Here is a 22,210-nt window from a genome sequence, read left to right on the forward strand (position 1 = left end):
AAAAGAGCGAACAAGAAGTAACTCGCCAGTAAATTAATAATTCATCGACAATTAGAGCTCCGCAGGTGGTCGGTATAAAATGCAAGGCAGCATATGTTTGCCCTGGTGAATCATAGTGGAATTAGCATAACTAACGCGCCACGAAAACATTAGCATATTCGTGTCGATAGGCGTATATAGGGATCTTGCATGTCAGCCGCTCGTCGTGCACTTCTGCCGGCGCCTCGGAACCATCGTACCAGGAAACATCTTTTTCCTACATTTATACCCCGGCCATTTTGCATCTAATTTCCTGCTTAACCATCCCTCGTTCTCTCGTCAACATCGACATCCTTTTTATCACCGTATTTTCGCACCTTTCATCCGTCTGCTTTTGTCCCTCGTATCGAAATCGTGTCGCTGGTGAAATCGATACGCCAGAACGAGGGACGGTGCGAATTTTAAACTCTAACGTGACGAAAATGAACGCGAGCTTTTCTCTTTTCCCTCCCCCTTGACACCACCACGATGACTTTGTCGGTTTGTCCAACAAACAGACTGTGTTACATCGTGTTACAACGATCGGCAGCCGGCGTCGAAACGAGAAATTTCACGCCGCGTGGCAATGTTTTAGCGACGTAGTAAATCGACGTGGCCCGCGGTACCGACTGCAAGCTTTAATTACCAAATTCTGAATATAGGCACGCATTGGCCTCCGCACCGGTTCGTGCATGGATGACCGGCCGTCGATTCCCGCAGGGCATAGCGGCTCGAACGACCGAGCAAACGGGCTTCAATCGTTCTCTGCCTGTACTCTCTCGATTTCGCGGAACGTGGAGCACAGAACGAAACAGCCGCGAACGAAACGCGAGAGGAATGACTGCGAGCTATGGCCGAGAGACGCGATCGCAACCCCGCAACGCGTACACCGGTCGAACGAGCCTGCATTTCGCTGTTGCTCGGTACCAGGCTTTGCTTCTGTCCAGAGAATACAGTGCATGCGTAATTAATGAAACCAATCAGGCCGCGCCCGTGGCCGTGGAAATTCGTTAAATTTAATTGGACGCAACTAATCGTCACGCTGTCGATAGTCGAGAAGAAAGGGTGCCGTGCTAAACGCAGTGAACGAGGGAAGAGACGCGAGCATGTCCGTCAGGAAAACTGGATGGACGCAACGAAATCCACAGGGATTTCCAACGCAACGGAGAAGAAGGGGAACCTTCTGGATCGAACAAAGAAACGTGTGAAACGCGTGAAGTTACGGGCGCGTTTATCGCACGTTGAAACGAGCATCGGACGAAATAGCAGAAATCCTTTAACGAGCGGTCAAGAAATTCAGTGTACAGTTGCGGTGCACGAAACGGCGCGAGGAGGTCAAGTCGTGGAATTCGAGGATCGTTAAAAGCGACTGTGGTAAAGTGATTAGGAAACGCGTGAGTCTCGGTAGAAAAGTTCTTATCGAAACAGGAAAGACGAGAGAAAAATGCATCGGTCAACGATAATCTGCTAGATATTTATTGTGCCTACGTCATTGATTTTGTTTTCTTTGAAGATAAATATTTGGCGCGTTTCATATAACAGGATGAATAAAACTGTGCTCCGCGTAATGCATCGATGTAAGCTATTAATTAATCGTGAATTTATGAGTGCAAACGTTGATCCCATTAAATTAAATTGGCATCGCGGCGACGATACTAATCCGAGCGTGGAATATCTGCGCGCTAGGAGGATAACGCGATCCGCGTTGTAAATGCGTGGCTCGCGATCAACGCGCTCGGATGATCGTAAATTTTTGAATTAATGCCGCATTAAGGACGCGCGTTCCATCGATCGAGAACGTAGTGACGCGGCATCGCGCGTTACACACGTGTGTATCGACATTAATCTGCTCCTCGAATAACAACGTTTCACGGTTCGGTCGCGGTGCTTCCCAGGAACGACCATTCCGAGCAGAGAGTCGACGCAGTACACAGCAGCGAGTCGTTCGGAATTCAGTCGACACTGAAATATCGCGTTTCCAACTAAATCTGGCCGAATCTAATTTTACGGGACCCATGTGCATTAGCGGATTAATGCACTCTATTCCTGCCGGACCAGGCGATGAGGTGTATTTGCATGACATTATACTTGCGCCTTCCCTCCCCTACGACCCTTATCCGGGCCTCTTCAATCCCATCTCTAATTATTCGTGTAACGCCCGCCACGAGTCCTATTGCGCAGGTGATAATCATATTACCATCCTATCAACGTTATTGCCATTCCTGGTTGCATACCACGATCACACTATTTGAAGTGCTTAGACTAGTGGCGATCGATCAACCCCTAAGAGGTTCGAATTTACCCTCTCACAATCGGTCTGGTCTTTGAACAGAAGGAATGGGGTGAGAGAAGTAGCGAACAGAGAGGATCAGACAATGGACGAACACCGAATATCCTATTAACTCGAACGATATTTATTCCAGTTTACTTATGTTTCTCTCCTTCTTTCGTCTCTCCTTTTTCTCTACGATTCTCTACCCTAGCTATATTCGAACGCGAATTCCTATTCCACCAACGAACAAACAAAACGTAAATAAATAACGACAGAAAGAGGGCAACGAACTCACGTTTGGCAAGTTTTGCCTGGAAGTTCTATGAAACTGGTGCGCGAAGCTATCGCGGCTGAACCGGAAAGGAACGAATGTTAGATACGCCGTATAACTTTCGAGTAATCTCGCGTTGTCGAGGCGGGATATAAATTCGCGGGCGAAAACGAAAGAACGGAAGTCTCTCTCTTTCTCTATCAGCCCCTTCTACCTCCGTAGAAACTCCGTCGTTTGATCGTCAGCAGTTGGATCGAGTGGAAGGAAAGCAAATAATCGACCTGTGTAATTCTTCCTGGACGAACAGCGCAGCGTGTTTGCGCCTCCGCTTAGGCAACTGGCTCGTCGCACGAGTATACGCGATCCCGCACACGCGATATGCAAATGCGCGGATTACCCGCCTCTCGACGCTGTAAATCACACAACCTCGCTGTTTTTCTAGTAAGATCTTTTCATAATTAAAGAATAAACCTGCCATGGTAAACGCTGTATCTTAGTCAGGGACCGTAATTTTATCGCAACGATCGACCGAGGGTTTAATAATGATCGAGATTACTTTGTGTATCGGTCGCGCCTTTGTCATTACTTTTCTACAGGTGATGAGAAATACTTTCATGATATTTGTCACGAAATACTTGTTGACCCTTTTGCTGCGTAGTTCCCATGATGGTACACTCGTCGTAACGAGTTTAGATCGTTATTAAAATCGTGTACTCTATACAATGCACAGCTCGTGGCGCCATATTTCCTTGAACGAGCGCGTTTCTCTCTTTAATTAAATACCTGCCACCTTAATAACTGGAAGGGTCTATCGATCACCTCGCAGAGTTAGTACGTACCGTCGGCGTTTCGTGTGGCGGGAAAATGGTAGCGACGCGATGCGTATCTTCTAACGACATGGTTGCAACAGTGAATCCGCGACAAATTAATCGGGCAAGTAACCAATGCACAGCTAATTCGGGCTGAGCGCCAAATGCTGTTTCTAACGTAATCGAATTTGCAGCTTGTCTCGCATGCAGCGGAAACCGCCGTGCTCGCCTATACGCGTCAGCGTCCAATGAACGGCTATAGTAATCGAATAATTCATTTTCGCAATCTCGTATCGCGGGACAATAACGACACCGGTTACGCCAGCGACTCCGTTTATTCAGGAATGATTTAATCTTTTAACGAACCAACGATCGTTGGCTCCAGTTTGATATTTCGCTGGTTGGTCAAAGCTATTGCGGTCACACGCAAGGATATCGAGAACGTGTTGGACGAAGTTTTGAGAATATTACTTCGATTCTGAGCCTCAATACATATGTATATATCGTTTAACCGTTTAAATGTTTTAATCGCGGACAAAGTGATACGCGAAACTTTCTCTCGTTGTATACGTCATCAATTAATAATACAATGCTTTGTTTGTAAAAGTTTGTATGAATGGCATGCGCTCAGAAGCTTTCGTTTCAATCGCGTATAACGATGGAGTTGATTTTACGAAGTCGAAGCAGCTGAAGCGACTAAGAGCTATTTCGTGCTATCGGCAGATTTCAAACTTTTTTCATTTTTAGGGATAAAGCAAGGTTTGTTCTCCCGAGGTTTAAAGAATGGACGCATCATTCTGAAAGGGTAAAGCAGTTTAATTTACGAACGGAGAACAATGGTTCACGTGTGCTTATTAAGCGACGGCATTCAAACGTCGTTATTACCGTGCGCTGATATTAATCGTGCAGATTTCATTTTTATACAACTAATCGCTCGTTTCAATAAGCATGCGTATTTTAATTTCAAAAGATAAAAGCTTACAGTTACATACCATTTTGCACGTGTCACGGATGATGTCCAGTATACCACAATACGTTGTTTTCAAATTTCGCGCGATAAATCACTGTCACTCGCGATGGTGAAGACGATTTATGTGAAATTAATTACAAAAAAATTATGTTGTAACTAAGATTTGAGTACTGACCAAATAATATAAGTAATTTTCATGAATGATGCACATATTTTATATTTAACAGAGAAAATTAATAAATGCACGTGTAGTATGATGCGTGGCGTAATCGTTTCATTTCGGACTTTCATTCTCTCTGTCTTTGCACGCTCTTTGCGTCCGAATTTTTATGAACTGCATTTTCGTGCTGTTAACACGTTGACTGCCACGTGTGTTTTGAAGAAAATCTCCGTCAGGCCACGCGTGCCGCGGTACCAAGCGTTCTCTGCTAGATACTCCCATCGATATTTTAGTAATGAGAGTCGCTCGAGTGGTGGTCTCAAGAATGATCTCTCCTTTCGTTTGTTCGCAATATTCAAACCACTAGCTGTTGTTGAATATAATGAAGGAAAGTGTGGTATAGATTATTCCAACCAAATGGTTTCTTATACCACCAAAATTAGAAAAGGAATCAAATGGTACAGAAAACTTGGCGTCCAACTCCTTCTGGGAATTTCTGTTGAAAACTCTTTGACGGTTTACAAAATTGTAACAAGAATGATATAAGTATTAGAATATTTAGAGAGTTATTAGCTGCAAAATTATTAGGGTTTTCTGAAAATACAAAAAATCCTTGACTTCGATGGAGTCAGCATAATATCACCCTTCGGAAAAATGTTTCCAGTAGAAGCATTAGACGCGCATACAAATAAAATATGTTATGCAAATAAAAGACGTCGAATGGACCGAACAAAGACACAAAAAATTTAAAGAAAACAACAACTTATTGTCCAAATTGTCCTGACCAACCTCAACTATATGTAGAATGCTTTAAAGTTTTACATTCTAAATAATTTTTTTAATACACCATTTTCGTATTACTTTTATAGCAATTCAACGGTTTTATTATTATGGAATATCTTTACAAATACCTACGGCGATCCTTCGCAGATAGTCAAATAAGCGACACCCAAATATGGGTTACGTGGGCTGACTAGAAACTTTGCTGACACCCGAATACGGGTGTCGTGGCAGTCAATGTGTTAACATGATGTGTGTAACGTAGAAGATAGATTTTGCGTTTCTCATTGGCTGGTTTGCAGGTTTGAGAGTGGACCTTCGAGCTTTTTCATCTCTTGTAGGGAAAGTTGTTGGGGACAAATGCAGTCTATTGTTTCGTATTTTCTTTAACGAGTGATATCCTTATGGTAGAATGCCTTGACATAAACCACGTGTTCCAACGTCTGGGTTTCGAGCGAACGGTCATAAACTTTGGCTCGCTAAGAACGTTCCTGCACACTTGAAAGGGACCATATACAATGTTCAATTCTTGAAACTGAACTGGTAATTGCAATTTTTTATTATTTAACTAAAATTTTTCTAGCGACGTTTAATTATTTATTTAAGTATTTAACCCAGAAATGGAATCCTTGTGTTATATCTCCATATGATAAGTTTTGGTGATTGGTATTGTTTTCTAAAGAATTTTTCTTCGGAAAGTAATGCTATTTATACAAGATTTAAGATGCTTGCAGTTCATAGATCATGTTATCAGCAAATGGTAAATAAAATAAGACAGTAGCCATGTAAAATTTTGTAACATGTATCTATATAGTAAATGTATATTGTATGGCAATATTTATGTGAAACAAGATAGTTGATAGTTGATATAATAGTTGATATAAGATAGTTGATAGTTGATACAAAGGTAATTAAGGAACAAATCCATAGATTTTTTTTATTATTTAATTTGTACTTTACAATTTGCCCAGCTGGACATTTAGTAAATTTTTCTAACTTAATTGCTAAGTAACATGTAGGTGGCTAACCCCAGCGGGATACCATCTTCGAGTTTGACTATTTTATTTCTTTAGTGAGGTCAGTGTTGTTTTCTTTTTAGTCTTCATCCATAAATGTGTGAAGAATACTTGGGACTTGATGAGATTGAATTATGTCTCTTTTATTGCTATTGACTTTTTTATTATTAAGTAGAATTGATATTATTTTATTTAAAACTTTATGTATTATAAATTTTTCGGCGACTAAAAATTTCTATAATATATATAAATGAGGCCTTATTATAATGACAGCTGCATTTAACAGTGAGCCACAACATAATGAATGATCAAAATTTGAATGACTAAAAGCCTTAATTGGAGTGAAATTGCAAGAATATATAATTATTCATTTAATTACAAAATGAAAAAGGACGATAGATTTGATTAAATTTCCAAATACAGCGCCCATAGAATTTCTCTGTGTGAAAATGCTCCTGCAACTGCGATGGTGGTGTAATGGCCAGCATAGTTGCCTTCCAAGCAGTTGATCCGGGTTCGATTCCCGGCCATCGCAGGTTTATTTTACTTTCACCAAGTTTGTATTTTTTTTATTTAAGTCGCTTTATCTACAGACTGTACATATCCTTAAAAGGGCAGGCTCTCAACTGCGATGGTGGTGCAATGGTGAGCATAGTTGCCTTCCAAGCAATTGATCCGGGTTCGATTCCCGGCCATCGCAGTGGGTTTGTTTTTTTAGTTTTGAAACTTGTATTTTTTCTTTGAATAGTTTGTTTTTCCTCACCAGTGTCTTTCTGTTTGAACAGTAACATTTCAACTGCGATGGTGGTGTAATGGTCAGCATAGTTGCCTTCCAAGCAGTTGATCCGGGTTCGATTCCCGGCCATCGCAGGGTTTATTTTTTTATTTTTAAAATTTGTATTTTTTATTTAAATACATAATTAGTTTATTCCCATTATCGTCTTTTTGTATAAACAACAGTATTTCAACTGCGATGGTGGTGTAATGGTCAGCACCATTACTACCACCGTATAACCTAGATGTAAGTACTGTAAATATGTAAATACTATAATCATTGTAAATAATATAATTTAACACCCCCCTCCCCTTCCCACTCATCCCCCCCCCCAAAATCCCACAACGCATAAAAGTAATACACCGAGGAGTCCTGTTTTGCGGCCAAGTTTCAGGACAAAATACAACACACACAAGAATACACAAAAATCACGCACCAATGCGACTTAAACCCAAAAAAACAAAAAAATAAACGCAAAAACCTAAAACCCACGACACATATTAGACCATGGCTACGTCGTACCGACGCGTATCGGTACTTTTGCCTAATCCACCCTACAACCGAAATTCATTGTTTATTGTGAATAACATACACATGTAATACTCATCTTCTTGGACAATAAACGTTATAAAAAAAAAAAAAAAAAAAGTAATGGTCAGCATAGTTGCCTTCCAAGCAGTTGATCCGGGTTCGATTCCCGGCCATCGCAGAGATTTATTTTACTTCTAAGGGATATTTTATTTTATATAATTACAATACTTTTTTTTTGATATTCCAAATAAGTAGCATTCATACTGCGGTGGTGGTGTAATGGTCAGCATAGTGCCCAATCTGGTACAACATATCAGCCTCCCTAATGGAAAAAATTCGCATATTCGAAAGAAAATGCATCAGAGCTTGCTTGAGTACTTACAAATCCGAACACAGCGGATTCAAAAAATATGTAAACAAAAAAATTTACGACCTAGCCAACATTCACCGCATAGACTGTCACATCTTAAAACTAATAAGAAACCACTTCGCACAAGCTGCAAAGATAAAAGAAAACAGCTTAATCTTCAGTTGCTTATTTCCAAACGACTCATATTACAAAAACACACTGACAACAGGCTACATCCCCATAGAAGCGTTCCTATACCTAGACGAAAAAAACTACCTCCAAGACCAAAATAATATCCCAATAATCTGTCACATAAAAAGAAAAATAGGGATCAAAACTATACTCTACGAAGAAAACTTAAATGGACAGACCGTAGATACTAGGTGGAGATACAACATGGCCCTCTCTCTGAAAGACACTAAAGACAAGCACAGAAGAAACACAAAAAAATATTGGTGGATACCGAATCCACAATAAAATAAGAGAGAAAACCATTAAATCGACAGAATTCAATTCTGCCTCCGTGTAACTTAGGTGTCAACATTGTAAATATTGTAAATTTTGTAAATAAACCTATTTAACATCCCCCCTTCCCCACCCTCTCATCACGCTGCTCTCCAAAATTCGACAGCACCCAAAAAGTAGACTACCGAAGTTGATTTCCGGCCATCGCATTTATTTATTTAACTTTCAAGCGATATTCTATTTTATGTAATTACAGCACTATTTCTGATAGCCCGAACAACTAGTAGACATACTGCGATGGTGGTGTAATGGTCAGCATAGTTGCCTTCCAAGCAGTTGATCCGGGTTCGATTCCCGGCCATCGCAGGGTTTATTTTTTATTTTTAAAATTTGTATTTTTTGTTTAAATACATAATTAGTTTTTTCCCATTATTGTCTTTTTGTTTAAACAACAATGTTTCAACTGCGATGGTAGTGTAATGGTCAGCAAAGAACATCCCCTCTCTCCCCTGCACGTCTGCCCGTTCATGCCCCTTCCCAAAATCCCACAGACCCACCGAAACCAAAAACAGACTACCGAACTGCCCCGTTTTTGTGACCAGGTTTTCAGGACAGAGATAGGAAGAAAAAACAATATCGTATATAAGCACCGCTCTAGAACGACTTAAATCCAATTATAAATTATAACGCTAGAAAAAAATGTAATTTCGATACACATAATGTTGTATGGCTATGTTGTACCATTACGTATCGGTACTTTTGCCTAATTCACCCTACAACCGAAATTCATTGTTTATTGTGAATAACATACACATGTAATACTCATCTTCTTGGACAATAAACGTTATTAAAAAAAAAAAAAAAAGAAAAAATGGTCAGCATAATTGCCTTCCAAGCAGTTGATTCGTATTCGACTCCCGGCCATCGCATTTATTTATTTATCTTTCAAGGGATATTTTATTTTATGTAATTACAGTACTATTTCTGATAATCTGAACAACTAGCGTGCATACTGCGATGGTGGTGTAATGGTCAGCATAGTTGCCTTCCAAGCAGTTGATCCGGGTTCGATTCCCGGCCATCGCAGGGATTTATTTTACTTTTGTACGATATTCTATTTTATGGAATTGCAATAGTTTTTCTAATATTCCAAATAAGTAGCATGTATACTGCGATGGTGGTGTAATGGTCAGCATAGTTGCCTTCCAAGCAGTTGATCCGGGTTCGATTCCCGGCTATCGCAGGGATTTATTTTTGGAAATTTTTTTCGTATAATTTTTTGTATTAATAATAACAAAAACTTCGTAATAATTTCATAATAGTTTATCATAATTATTCTGCGGCAATAAGAATATTTTACTAACCTCGAGTGTGCCGTATTCAGAAAAAAGATGTGAACTTCTTTAATAAGACTGTACATTCGATTTCGGTAAGATATCACATCAAAATATTTGATTAGAAAAATATGGAGGTAATACTGAACATTTTTTGTGAATAACAAATATAGCAAAAAAATATTTGTAATTGTTTTATAGAAATGTTTTATAGAAATGCGATATGTCACGTGTAATGAAAACCGTGTTTCTTAACTTTTTCGTTACATTTCTGCATTTCAATCGTATTTCTGATCATTTTAAATGTTTAAAAGATCCTATTACCTACATTTTTTAATACTATCGTAATAGTTTTCGTTGAGAGAACTTTTGAAATGTAACAGAATTGGCGGGAAAACTGTTATTATCTGATAGCAACAACCAATCAACTACGAGTTCGATTTGTAGATTTGGCAACAATGGCAACGACGCTGCTTGACTCAGGCACGCGGTAGTAGTCATTTACTTCAGTTACTTCTAAATAGTGAGGTGAAGTTGTGTTGAATGATAAGGCGATTATTTTATTTATGAAACAAAGGTTACGCAGAAATACTGTACATTTTGAGCACAAACAGCATTAGTCAGGTAAGATTGAATGAGGAATTATTTCTAAAAATTTCCAAACTATTAAAGTCTTTGAATTTAATTTTGAAGTCATTGACCGAAGTATCCTTTGATTTTATGAAGTTACAGTTACAGGAAGTAGAAACGATACATTAAATAAATAATTTTTATTATTATAAAAATATATTATTTATACAAGATATATAGAAGAATGAAACTTGTAGCAAGATTGTCTTCAAGAAGAACTTAGGACTATACATATGTATATATAACAAAGATAATATGTATTTTATGAATGTTGTATTATATTTTTCCGTTTGTAAATTCTTTCAAGATAATATTTTTGTAAATAAAATATAAATATTTATTATACAGAACATTCTAAGCATAACTAATTTCATACCTTTACTGTTAGTTTAATTTATTATTTAAAATATATATAAAGTAAGCAGGTAACAGATATTTTGTCAAAGTTTATTTAGCTTGAAAGCCATGATATCTCTATATTTAGGAATAAGAAATGACGTTCTATATATGCTTTTATTACCTGAAAATTTTCATATTAGAATTAGTTTTCTTTATCTTCGTATTTATAAATAATTTTATTGAAAACAGGACAAATGTAATGTAACAAAGCATATTTACAAAACACTATCAAAAATATAAAAATGGAAAAACTGCATAAACATATTCTTAGAATGCTACGAGAAAATATAGTGGCTGATATGGATGTACATAATGGTATTATGAAGCCATTGCAATCAGAATATATATTAAGAGATCAGCACATACAAGAAATTGAAAAAGGTCCTTCTAAACAGAGAAAAGCTGAAATTTTATTAGATATACTTCCAAGGTATAAATTAGATATGGGATATAAAATTTATTATATTTATGTAACGAAATATTTTTGAGAAGTTTAATTTCCTTTATCACTCTTAATTTTTTAGTCGTGGTCCACTTGCATTTGATATTTTTCGTCAAGCTTTAAGACATCATTATGAATGGTTAAGTGATGATATGGATAAACTTGAAGAAAATGGAAAATGTTTTTCAGATATAAAATATATGGGTACACCTACTCTCCCACCAATTTCACCATTAACTGTGGTAAGAGAAGAAAAGGTATGTATATATGTTATTAAAACATTAGATATTTATTTATTATTAATTATGATATTTGTTATTGTGTATGCATACTTATGGAAATCAATTATGTAAGTTTAAAAAGAAAAGTTATCATATAATTATTAATGCCAATGTTATTCATTATGGATAATTTTTACATAAAGTTAAACTAATGATCATTAATTTTAGATGAAACAGTTACAAAATTGCCTAGAAGAATTACAACCGAATGAATATATTGTACTCCATGGTATGAAAGGTTTTGGTAAATCGTCTTTAACAGCTAGCACATTAAAGAATAGTAAATTTATAAGAAATATATTTTATGTAAGTTGTCATACACTAAGAAATTATAAGCACAATATTTGTCTGTAATTTAAGCTATTCGTTATATTTCTTCCAGAATGAAGTATATTGGATCAAATTTGGACATAAGCGTTCAATTGATGAAGATATATTAATTCAACTTAATAGACTATATCACCTTGTTAAGAACCTGGAAATATTACCAGATTCATACAAACCAGAATCTCTAAAGGATTCGTTGATCCACTTCTTACAAGATTACTTTAGTAGATCAAAACATTGCAATGCTCTGTTAATTTTGGACGATGTTTGTGATAAAAAAATAATTGATACATTTGATTTCGAATGTAAAACATTAGTGATTACAGCAGATCTTGATGTTGTATTGGATAAGAGACCTTGTGTCATTGAAGTAAATTATTTTTCCTATCTGTATGTGATATTTATGTGTTCTAATAAACATACTATAGATATTATTTATTTACAGATGAATGATGGATTTACTGAAGCAGAAACTTTAGGTTTGTTCGCTAAGGTGTTAGATACAGAAGTGGAACAACTTCCTGTAGAAGCAAAACTAATTAATCAAGAATGTAAAGGGATGCCTTTATTAATAGCAATGTTTTCTGCGCAATTTGAAGAATTTAAACATGATATGAAGTTACATTCGAAGAGATGGAAATATTACTTGGATTCATTAAGAAATAAGGATGAAAAAAATCAGTAATATATCTAACATATAAGTATATATATTTAAATAATTTCATGTTGGAATAATATGAAATAATGTTTTATATGATTTTTAGTGTAATTAAAAAATTCTTGGAGAAACAAGAAGCCATTTTTAATATGTGTATAGATCAGTTACCTCTTGAGATGAGAGAACATTATGAAGAATTAGTTATTTTTAGAGAGGATGTTAATATAACACCGCAGGTAATAGAACTTCTGGTGTCTTACACCATTTAATAATTGTATGTAAAACATTCAAATTTGTATATTATTGTCGTATACATTATATATTTGCTTTATAGACATTGGAAATTTTGTGGGGAGGATCTCCTTTTCAAGTTGAAGAAATGATGCTTGATCTATGTCATAAATCGCTTGCTGCTAAACAGTGGAATGCAGAATTGCGAAGTTACATTTATGGTGTACATGATTTATTGCTTTGCCATCTACGAAAAAAATTTTCAGAGAGTGAATTAGTAGAAATGCACAGGTCATTAATTGAAAAATATCGTAAATATTGTAATGGTGATTTTTCGAAATTACCGGCAGATAATTACAGTTATTCCTATATTGGATACCATTTGGAACAAGCAAAATTATATGATGAGTTTCCTAATATATATTTAGATTTTGATTTCATTCAGCAAGCAATAATTCATAGTGGCCTGAATAATTTATTGATCGATTTAAATAATTATGAAAAATATATTACCAAAAATTATGATCAAGTATATGAAATGCGTCTTGCAGACTTGGAAAAATTCTTAGAAGAACAATCAAGTGTTATAGCAGAACATAGGCGTAAAAATTGTTTGGATATAGTACAAATTGCTTTGAGTCATCCTTATGAAGGATATGTTAAAGATACTGCCACTCAACTTGCAAAAGAAAGATCCAAATATTTATATATATTTCATGCTAAAAAATTAAGGCATATGGATATGCCATTGAGTGAAGAAGTATTAACGAAAGTACACGCGTTATGTTTTACATGTGATCCAAACCTAATTTTAATTGGAAATGGAAGAGGTGAAATATTTTTGTGGGATATCTTTTACAAAATGCAAAAAGTTTTCACTGGACATGACAAGAATTGTTGCATAAAAAAGATTATCATATCTAATGAAGGAGATTGTTTTTTATCGCTAGATGACCATGGTGTCGTGAAACTTTTCAGACTTTTTGATGACGAAAATTATAAACAAAATAATGTTGCTGTATTAAGTCCAAGACAAAAACAGTCATTTTGGAGTGGAATTTTTACAAGTAAAGTTCCGCATGATGATAGTTCAGTAGTATTTTCTGTTCCTGGTGAAGTTATATTGGATATGTCATTTGCACATGACAGTAGTTCTGTTGCAGCTTGTACAAACAAAGGAACGATAAGGGTATAAATAAATTTAAATAGAAGTTTATTAATATATTTTCATTAAATAAAATAAGATTCTTTTCTTTAGATTTGGGATCGCCGTGGAAATGTATTATCAGATCATGGCCATAGTCCTCAAAGGTAAATTTAATGAAATCGTTTGCTGATATATTGTTCATATATTGGTTGTTGGAAAAATAAAAACATAAATTTTTGCAGTAACCTTAAAAATATAGCGTTTACAATGGGAAGTAATCTGCTTCATGTAATGGATGAAATAAATGGTGTTCTAATATCGTATTATAAATATGGCGAAGAGTATACATATATATCACAATACAATGTAGATTTACAGAAAAAGAAAATTATCTTTTTCTGCAGTGTGCCAGAACAAAATAATTCTTTATTCATTGTTACTGAAGAGAAAGCTGTATATGTAAAATGGTTTAGATCACATAACCATATACACAGTTACAATAAGCAAACAAGAGCAAGTGTTGAAAATGAAAAAACTGTTTACGTTTGTGCTAGTTTGACTAATGATGGTCGCTATATAGTCTTAGCTGATTCCAGTGGTTTTATAAATATATGGAATACTGATGTTGGACATCAGCCAATAGCTACTTATAGAAGTCGTGTCTCCTCCTTGGATACATATTGGTTAAGAGAAGAAGGATGTCACATTATTTGCGGTAGTGAGAATCAGTTACTTCATAAGTGGAAACTTCCAGTAGAAGGAACTAATACTTCAATAAGAAAACATTTATTTGATGCAAAAGTACAGAATTTTGGTGATGCTCCGGATACTATCGTTACGGAAACTCTGTCAAATACTATTATTACATTAGTTGATGATAATAAAATAGCAGAAACTGAACCTATTAATGCAAAAATAAATAACTTAATTCTTTATGCAGAGAAAATAATTTATGTCACTGATAAAGGCATTGTCAATATATTTAACATACGGAACAAAGAAAATATACCTGTATTAAACTTTACATCTAATGTGGAGTTAGTTGAAATTTTAGATATGAAAAGAGATCACAACAATTATATACTCGTTTGTAGAGGAACTGATAATAACTTAAAAGTAAAATAAAATTGTATTATATATCAGAAATGATAAAATATTTTTAGATTGTCTTAATTTATATATTATCTTTTACAGGTGTGGGAAAACGTAAAACTAACATATTTAATTGAAGATGCAGGATATATTATTGCAATTCATAAAGTTGATAAAGAATGTGTAGCAACAGTGACTAGAAATGGTATAATTACAATTTGGAATATTAATGGCACAAATTGGATGCGAGTGGATATAGTAAAAAATTTAGACTCAGTTAGTATTTATAGTTGCTTAAGTTACCACAAAAGTTTTCTAGCTGTGTTAAATGAAAATGGAGATGTTGTTCTCTATAAATTACAAAAAAATACAATGTCATTACCAGCATATATCAAAATAATTGAATATTTTAGAAAAAGATATACCCAGAAATTAACATGCTGCGAAATTTCGCAAAATGAGAAATATTTAGCTATAGGTTTCGAAGATGGAGACATTTCTGTAAGTATTCATTATAAACAATTTCGCTAGCTAAATTACAATATTGTTACTTTTCAGATTATTGATACATCAATATCGGAAGAGATAAATAAATTGAGTTTTCATACAAGTTCTGTTACTCAGTTACGTTGGGCTCCATCTGTAATTGAGGTCCCAATTTTGCTTTCTGTAAGTTCTGACGAATTAGTTTGGTGGAACATTGCTTTAGCCCTATACATACGTAAACCGAAACGGTCATCAATACGAATAAATCGCAGCATTAGTACTCCTTCCGTTGGTGTACAAGGAAATATTACTCCAAATATGTCTACTAGTCAAAGCATAGACTCGTGTATCTTCAATATGCAAAATCAGGTAGAAGATAAAGATATTAAGTCTGACATAGATAAAGAAACTAAATTTTGGAAATTTAAAGAGGGTAAAAATCCTAACAAGCCAGCCTTATTAGGTGTTGTCGAGTTACCTTCGAATTTTTTTGCTAAAGTATGCATATCTACCGATTTTACAAAATTTGTTACAGTTGATATATATGGATCTGTTAGTACTTTTACATTATGTGGATATAATTAATGATAATTATTTTTATTAAATGTCTTTATAAATCAAATAAAAAAATTTTATAATTAGTCTATTGAAATTATATTTGTTCTAATAATTTTACTTGCATATAAGTAAAAATTCGATATAAGCTCAATGCATTGAGTTTTATGAATGGTAGATATGACTACTACATTGAGATAAAATACATTACAAGTAGAAAAATAAGAATCTGATCGATGCTGATGATCATAATAACGATGGTGTTAAAATTTTATTGCATTTTTATACGATCTAATTGATTGATGCTCAAAACTGCACATGGGACATATGAAAACTACTTAACAATATCCTAATGCCACTGCCACATGCATTTATCAGAAAATTATAAGATCTCTTATTTATACAATTACACAGAAGAGCCATAGTTGTAGTTCCGACTACATTTTTTATAATGAATTTATAGACAATACAATTTTTGGACAGACTTTAGAATTAGCTACATATTTTGAGTCACTTATAGTTTTTAGACCCATTTTTAGGTGACTCAAATTGGTAAATGTAGCTTGTAAGGTTTATTCTATTTATTACTTGTACAAATACCCTTTTTTACATATTTTAGATAATTATACTCCAGTTTAATACATAGGGTACATACAAATGCTAGTATATCATTTTTAAATAAGTATTATTGCAATATATAAAATATATTATGGCATTATATACACAATTTTTGTAAATACGGATAATTGTATTTTACCATAAAAAATCGCAAAAAAATTATTCATTTTTAACGATCAAAACTTTTATTATAAATAATAGAAAAATGCATAAAATATTTATATTACATAATGAAACTAGAACATAATTTTATATAATTAGGAAATTTATTATCTTGTATTTTGATGTTTATTTTGTTTTATTTAAGAATAAATTACAAAGTGCTAAATTTGTAAGTCAACGATATGAAAGAAAATTCGATTTAAGTTTCTATTAATTTATAAATTATATTATAATAATATAATATAATTATTATACACTATTATAAATGTGTGGAAATAAGTCTTTCATAATATCTTAAAAAAATCAAATTTCATTCAACAAATATAAAATATAAAATAAATTTCTAGTGTTTTATAAATTATGGAAAACTTTCATGTCTTTGATTTTTGCTCGTTCATCGAAAAACGAAGTCAATACTATTTTCTGTCGCTATTTTATACTATGTGCCTTAAATGTATAATAGATATGTATATTTAAAGACGTCGAATGTTTAACGTGTTTGTATATTTAAGTTATATGTTTAACAACCAATTTATGACAATTTCCTTTAAATAAGACTTAAGTTATGCATTTATTTTATATATTGAACATAGACTATTGTATACTGAATGCATGGCATAAAAATTACACCTAATTTGTATCATAATAATATGATAAAATTATATTATAATTTTTAAAATTAGGTATAATTTTTATGCCATTTATTTAATCTCAGTGTTTTTTCACTGAGCGAACTTATTTTGTTTCATTATATTATATAATATCACTAAATATTCTAATAAGATAAATATTTAAAGATATAACAAACAGAACAATAATGTATAGAGGGAAAGTTGTCAACATTGCGAAGTACAATTATTGTAAAAGAATGAAGTAAGATATATATTGTACAGGTTGCATGAATTCTGACGCATTCGATGCACGCAATAACAAACATATTGTTATGTAGACGTCGAAGTATTTATCAATTTTGTGATATAAGAATACATATATGACCAATGTATTCATGTTAACTGTGGTGCAATTTATGGGAGATGCGAACAATACCGCTGCTCACGAGTAAACCATAATGTTTGTCGGCCAAAACAAAGTTTGCATTCTCTCTCGTTGAGCTCAATTTTTAATAGCATTTATTGTACTATGTGCGATTTATTTGCATTTTACTTGATGTTATAAAGGCTATATACATTTTAATGTACATAAATAAAACTTTGTAAATACATATTCTCGTTTCGTTCCCACGAGATCAACGTACCGAGAGCGGAATTGCGTTCTTAAAACGCGTTACCGCATTGCGATCCTCAACTCTACACGTGGTTAATATATTAATAGAACAGAATGACCATGCGACATACGATTTGGCAACTGCATACGCCGTTCAATTTTGTTCTCTAGGCCAATGCCAATACTATTTATATTATGGTATGTGTATTGTTAGTAGATGATATAGTACATTATCGGTAAAGTTAGAGAATTAATTTCCTTATCGTACGTTAGAAGTTTACTCTATGAAAAGTTAAACACCACTGCAACAATTCATATCTTGGAAGCGCCAGAAGTATTCGGAATTCATTTGTTGAATTAATAACTATATGTATCTATTAATAGACGTATTACTAAATTCCAATAATTGGAGATGACCTGACATATAAGTATAATTTAGATTACATAATAAAATCATCATATCAGTTGTAGTCTTATCTTCAAATGACAATACGATAATTTCATCGAAATTTTAAATATAACCACTCAAATCTAGCGATAAATTAGATAAATTTGTACATTATTAAACGAAATTTTGATGTTATACATGTAATATTTCATTTATTTTGATAGATCTTTGATATATCAAAAGTGGTTAGAAACGAGATTTTTACGACATGCTGTATTATTTTTAAGTATAAATTCGAATCGATAATTCTTGAAGGGTACTTGCACGTGCTAATAATCGTACGTTGATTATTATATCGCTATTATCTGTAAATATTGATCGATCATGGGTACATGTATGTTTAACATGATCCTAAATAATCTACGACAGTGTGTGCGAATATAAACCACACATACATAGATACAGAGTATGTTTTAGACTAGCGGTTTAGGTCCCGGAAATCTGCGAGGGGAAAGGAAAGAGCAGACTACCCGTACCACCAGCGCGACTACCAATCGGTGCACTTCACGATATTCAGTCTCAGTGTACGGGTCGTCTTACCGCTTGTAATTTCCACGTTCACTCGTTTTGTGGCAGATCTTTAAGTAATTCGTTTTCTAAGTTCTGTTTGTCTTTTGACAATTATTGACGTGTGAACGCGTGGAACACAATGTCGGTCGCCTACAAAAACACAATGAACGTGATTGGCAAGTTTGTGCCACAGAAGTTCCAGCCACTGTGGAATCACCCAGCTGGTTAGTAAGTTATCAATGATTATCCAGTTTTCTCAAGCAGTGACACGTGCGTACAACATATGCGCTCGTGTCACTGTGCATCACTCTCATTCGGTCGAAGAGGCAAAAAGTACGATGTCGTGACGTCATACAAGCTTTAGGCATACCTTACTTTTTTGGTATCTTGTATATCATATGATACCATAAATTTAGATAAACTTGACCGTCATTCATGTCTGTGAACATGTAAATCAATGTCATTCCTTGACACATTGTCCTGCATATCTACTAGAGCTCGGATAGTTTTATGCATTTTTCCTATCATGTTGCCTAGCAAATTTATACAATGTCAACGAGTTCAAAGTATTAATGATAACGCATTAATATTCACTGAATAAATATCTAAAAGCTTACGACAGATCAACTTTTTTGTAATTGGAGTTTGGAACTTGTTGGAATGCGATTAAGTAACGTGTATACATTTTGAAATACGATTCACATGAATTCGGAGATATGACACAATCCTTATCACTATACCACGAATTATTCGTATTTTATTTTTTCTTTTTTTTTTTTTGATTACTTATGAGTAATATACAAAACAAATACATAACAGCAATTCGACCTATTTTCCCCTTTCAGGTCCGCAGACTATATTCTTCTGGGCACCAGCTTTTAAATGGGTCAGTAATATCTGAAGCTTTGTCTCTTGAAGTATTTAATATACATATGTATATTTTTTGACATATACACATCGTATCAAATTGTTACAGAAGAAAATCGTTAATTACGTTTTAAGATCTTTCCTTATCTAAATATACATACATAGTTTTTCTTTCTCTAGTATAAATGAATCAATTTTAACATGAAATAGACAGTACGCGTGTTTCATATCCTTCGTTGCGTTAAACGTTATAAAAATATTTTTCGACCGTGTATTCTCATGGACTTGGTCCAAATGCGATGTTGATCTGGTAACGTTTGTTACGAAAGAAACTATGAATGTCGCTATTGTCATCAGCATAACGTTTAATAATTCCGTAATGGTTTTACATTTCCACAATGGGACATAGAATAAACAATTCATCATCGATACCTATTTTCTAACACAATATTAAAGAACAATAAAGGAAAATTATCTCGCGTAAATGTCACATACAAATGTAAATTTCACGGATAATGTTTCTTAGGTATAACGCGCGCGTGCGTGCATATCTTATAACAAATCGCGGTCAATCTACCTAGCTTAATATAGGTCAGCCTTCTAAAGTAAATCATCCGAATGTGATCTGCATTGTTGACCCTTTCGTTATTCCCTATTCTATCATAATACGTGCCTTATTTCCCTTCTTCATTTCTTTCTCATTTTTATGATATAATATATATGTATATATTTTAATTACGTTAAATCGGAGTTTGTAAATTACAGGGACTTGTAATAGCTGGCCTCAGTGATCTGCAGAGGCCAGCAAGTCAAATCTCTGTTACCCAATCGTCTGCCTTGGGCATTACTGGCTTGATCTGGACCAGGTACTCTTTAGCGATCATTCCGAAAAACTGGAGTCTTTTTAGTGTCAATCTCTTCGTTGCTATAACGGCTTTGTACCAAGTTAGTCGAGGAATAATGTAAGTTTATGTTTTATATGTTATGCAAGAATCTTTAAGTTAGCATAATAATAATCATATAATAATCTTCCCGTTCTGATGTATTATTTATAGCGGATATATTGATATGTTGATATACACACATATACATATGTCTTTCCATTTAAACATATATTTTCTATTCATTTGATGAATGTTAAATCAATATCATTATATCATGTGTTGTATGCATTACGTATGAATAAGTGATAAATTTCAAAGAAGTCCATATTAAATTACAAGATTCTATCTTATGTATGTATTTTACATGTCTGATTAAATGATATATTTTGCAGGTATCAAAGAGAACAAGCATCTCTAACTGAAACAGCGCTGGCGAAAGAAAAATAGTGACTATGTCGGAACAATGTACATTCCTAGAGATCCAAATACTTAAATGTGTATATCTAGAATATTAGAATCACTTTAGTGACTTGCGGAATTTATTCGACCTTTACGTAATTTCGAACAAGAGTAAAACACAAAGTTAGGGAAATTACGCAAGTTCTTCATAATCAGCATTGATCATGAACTTCCAGTGACTATGAAAGTTTCATAGTAAAATTGTAAATATTACAAATTTAAGTAAATTGGTGTCACATGTATAAAAAAGGAATTAATCAACGTAAGCCGTAAGCAATCACTGAGATAACGGATATAAGTAATCATAAAATTCCGAAAGTAAGCAATCACGAATTAGATAGATTAGATCAATTACAAAAAAAGACATTAAATGTAATGTTTGAAAGTAAACGTTAAAAATGCCAACATTCAGGAACGCGAAACACCAATAATTGGTAAACTCAAAACTTTAAAATTTTAAACATTGACGGCCAGGAAGCAAACGATATAGATTGTCATGTTAGTTTGTTTAATATAAAATATGTTTGAATACCAAAAATGGAACAGTAATAGCATAAAATTCTTCATAAAATGTTCATGTTAAGCTGTGATATTGAACATAAGATACTGTTTGTATTTTTATTTCATTTAGTAATGCACAAATTTTAAATCCTATACTAAGTACAAATGTACCAATGAAACACATAGAACATAATTTTAATGTGCAGTACAACATTTAAAGGCATATATTGTAAACTAAGACACCAATCTATAGTACATTAGCCTGTAGTAATATAGTAGATTTAGGTGAATATGCTTACGTACATATCTACCTCTAATTTTAAGTAATAATGTACAATTTACTGGTCTTAACGATTCGCAACACTGATGCTGAAGTACTCGAAGAAGTAGGAAATGTACAAATTGTATACCAAGTTCGATAATGTTATCATTGCCTTGTATACATATAATAAAATAATATATTTTTCTAAAAACTGCTTCCCAAAATTATCTTTTTTATGTTTAGTTTTGTTGTTAAAAAAGTAAATCGTTATAATTCA

General features: G+C 33.7%; 2 protein-coding genes and 6 non-coding genes across 11 annotated transcripts; all 8 read left to right on the forward strand.

Annotated features, from left to right (window-relative positions):
* The first annotated feature begins 6,759 nt into the window (after nucleotides 1–6,759).
* Nucleotides 6,760–6,831, forward strand: Trnag-ucc (transfer RNA glycine (anticodon UCC)). Its single transcript has one exon. It is a non-coding gene; the product is annotated as a tRNA-Gly (tRNA).
* Nucleotides 6,832–6,924: 93 nt separating this feature from the next.
* On the forward strand, nucleotides 6,925–6,996 carry Trnag-ucc (transfer RNA glycine (anticodon UCC)). Its single transcript has one exon. It is a non-coding gene; the product is annotated as a tRNA-Gly (tRNA).
* Nucleotides 6,997–7,094: 98 nt separating this feature from the next.
* Trnag-ucc (transfer RNA glycine (anticodon UCC)) lies at nucleotides 7,095–7,166 on the forward strand. Its single transcript has one exon. It is a non-coding gene; the product is annotated as a tRNA-Gly (tRNA).
* A 1,544-nt stretch (nucleotides 7,167–8,710) lies between these two features.
* On the forward strand, nucleotides 8,711–8,782 carry Trnag-ucc (transfer RNA glycine (anticodon UCC)). The gene has a single exon. It is a non-coding gene; the product is annotated as a tRNA-Gly (tRNA).
* Nucleotides 8,783–9,430: 648 nt separating this feature from the next.
* Nucleotides 9,431–9,502, forward strand: Trnag-ucc (transfer RNA glycine (anticodon UCC)). Its single transcript has one exon. It is a non-coding gene; the product is annotated as a tRNA-Gly (tRNA).
* An 85-nt stretch (nucleotides 9,503–9,587) lies between these two features.
* Trnag-ucc (transfer RNA glycine (anticodon UCC)) lies at nucleotides 9,588–9,659 on the forward strand. The gene has a single exon. It is a non-coding gene; the product is annotated as a tRNA-Gly (tRNA).
* A 554-nt stretch (nucleotides 9,660–10,213) lies between these two features.
* Nucleotides 10,214–18,038, forward strand: LOC132907738 (apoptotic protease-activating factor 1). Of its 4 annotated transcripts, XM_060961102.1 has the most exons (12): nucleotides 10,214–10,374; nucleotides 10,969–11,209; nucleotides 11,304–11,478; nucleotides 11,671–11,808; nucleotides 11,885–12,199; nucleotides 12,275–12,510; nucleotides 12,594–12,723; nucleotides 12,822–13,907; nucleotides 13,977–14,029; nucleotides 14,108–14,981; nucleotides 15,060–15,458; nucleotides 15,516–18,038. In XM_060961102.1, the coding sequence occupies exons 2-12, from the start codon at nucleotides 11,022–11,024 to the stop codon at nucleotides 16,026–16,028; spliced, it is 4,107 nt and encodes a 1,368-aa protein (XP_060817085.1). In that variant the 5' UTR covers nucleotides 10,214–10,374; nucleotides 10,969–11,021; the 3' UTR covers nucleotides 16,029–18,038. The 4 variants fall into 4 exon arrangements, with proteins under 4 accessions (XP_060817085.1, XP_060817084.1, XP_060817086.1 ...); XM_060961101.1 differs by lacking the exon at nucleotides 10,214–10,374 and having other exon boundaries at nucleotides 10,933–11,209; XM_060961103.1 differs by lacking the exon at nucleotides 10,214–10,374 and having other exon boundaries at nucleotides 10,933–11,209; nucleotides 11,680–11,808.
* Nucleotides 18,039–18,199: 161 nt separating this feature from the next.
* On the forward strand, nucleotides 18,200–22,144 carry LOC132907766 (mitochondrial pyruvate carrier 2-like). Its single transcript, XM_060961161.1, has 4 exons — nucleotides 18,200–19,184; nucleotides 19,806–19,846; nucleotides 20,593–20,789; nucleotides 21,104–22,144. The coding sequence occupies exons 1-4, from the start codon at nucleotides 19,100–19,102 to the stop codon at nucleotides 21,156–21,158; spliced, it is 378 nt and encodes a 125-aa protein (XP_060817144.1). The 5' UTR covers nucleotides 18,200–19,099; the 3' UTR covers nucleotides 21,159–22,144.
* Nucleotides 22,145–22,210: the final 66 nt, after the last annotated feature.

Source organism: Bombus pascuorum, chromosome 6 (assembly GCF_905332965.1).
Source record: "Bombus pascuorum chromosome 6, iyBomPasc1.1, whole genome shotgun sequence".
In the NCBI taxonomy this organism is placed as follows: Eukaryota; Metazoa; Arthropoda; class Insecta; order Hymenoptera; family Apidae; genus Bombus; species Bombus pascuorum.

Excerpts from the sequence above, each read along its gene's own strand:
- LOC132907738 (XM_060961102.1), top strand. The coding sequence starts at position 11,022 with ATGGAAAAACTGCATAAACATATTCTTAGAATGCTACGAGAAAATATA. Across the intron at positions 11,809-11,884 it reads TTATAAGAAATATATTTTAT|AATGAAGTATATTGGATCAA; the intron begins GTAAGTTGTCAT and ends TATTTCTTCCAG. Across the intron at positions 14,030-14,107 it reads CATGGCCATAGTCCTCAAAG|TAACCTTAAAAATATAGCGT; the intron begins GTAAATTTAATG and ends AAATTTTTGCAG.
- LOC132907766 (XM_060961161.1), top strand. The coding sequence starts at position 19,100 with ATGTCGGTCGCCTACAAAAACACAATGAACGTGATTGGCAAGTTTGTG. Across the intron at positions 19,847-20,592 it reads GGGCACCAGCTTTTAAATGG|GGACTTGTAATAGCTGGCCT; the intron begins GTCAGTAATATC and ends TGTAAATTACAG. Across the intron at positions 20,790-21,103 it reads CAAGTTAGTCGAGGAATAAT|GTATCAAAGAGAACAAGCAT; the intron begins GTAAGTTTATGT and ends TATATTTTGCAG.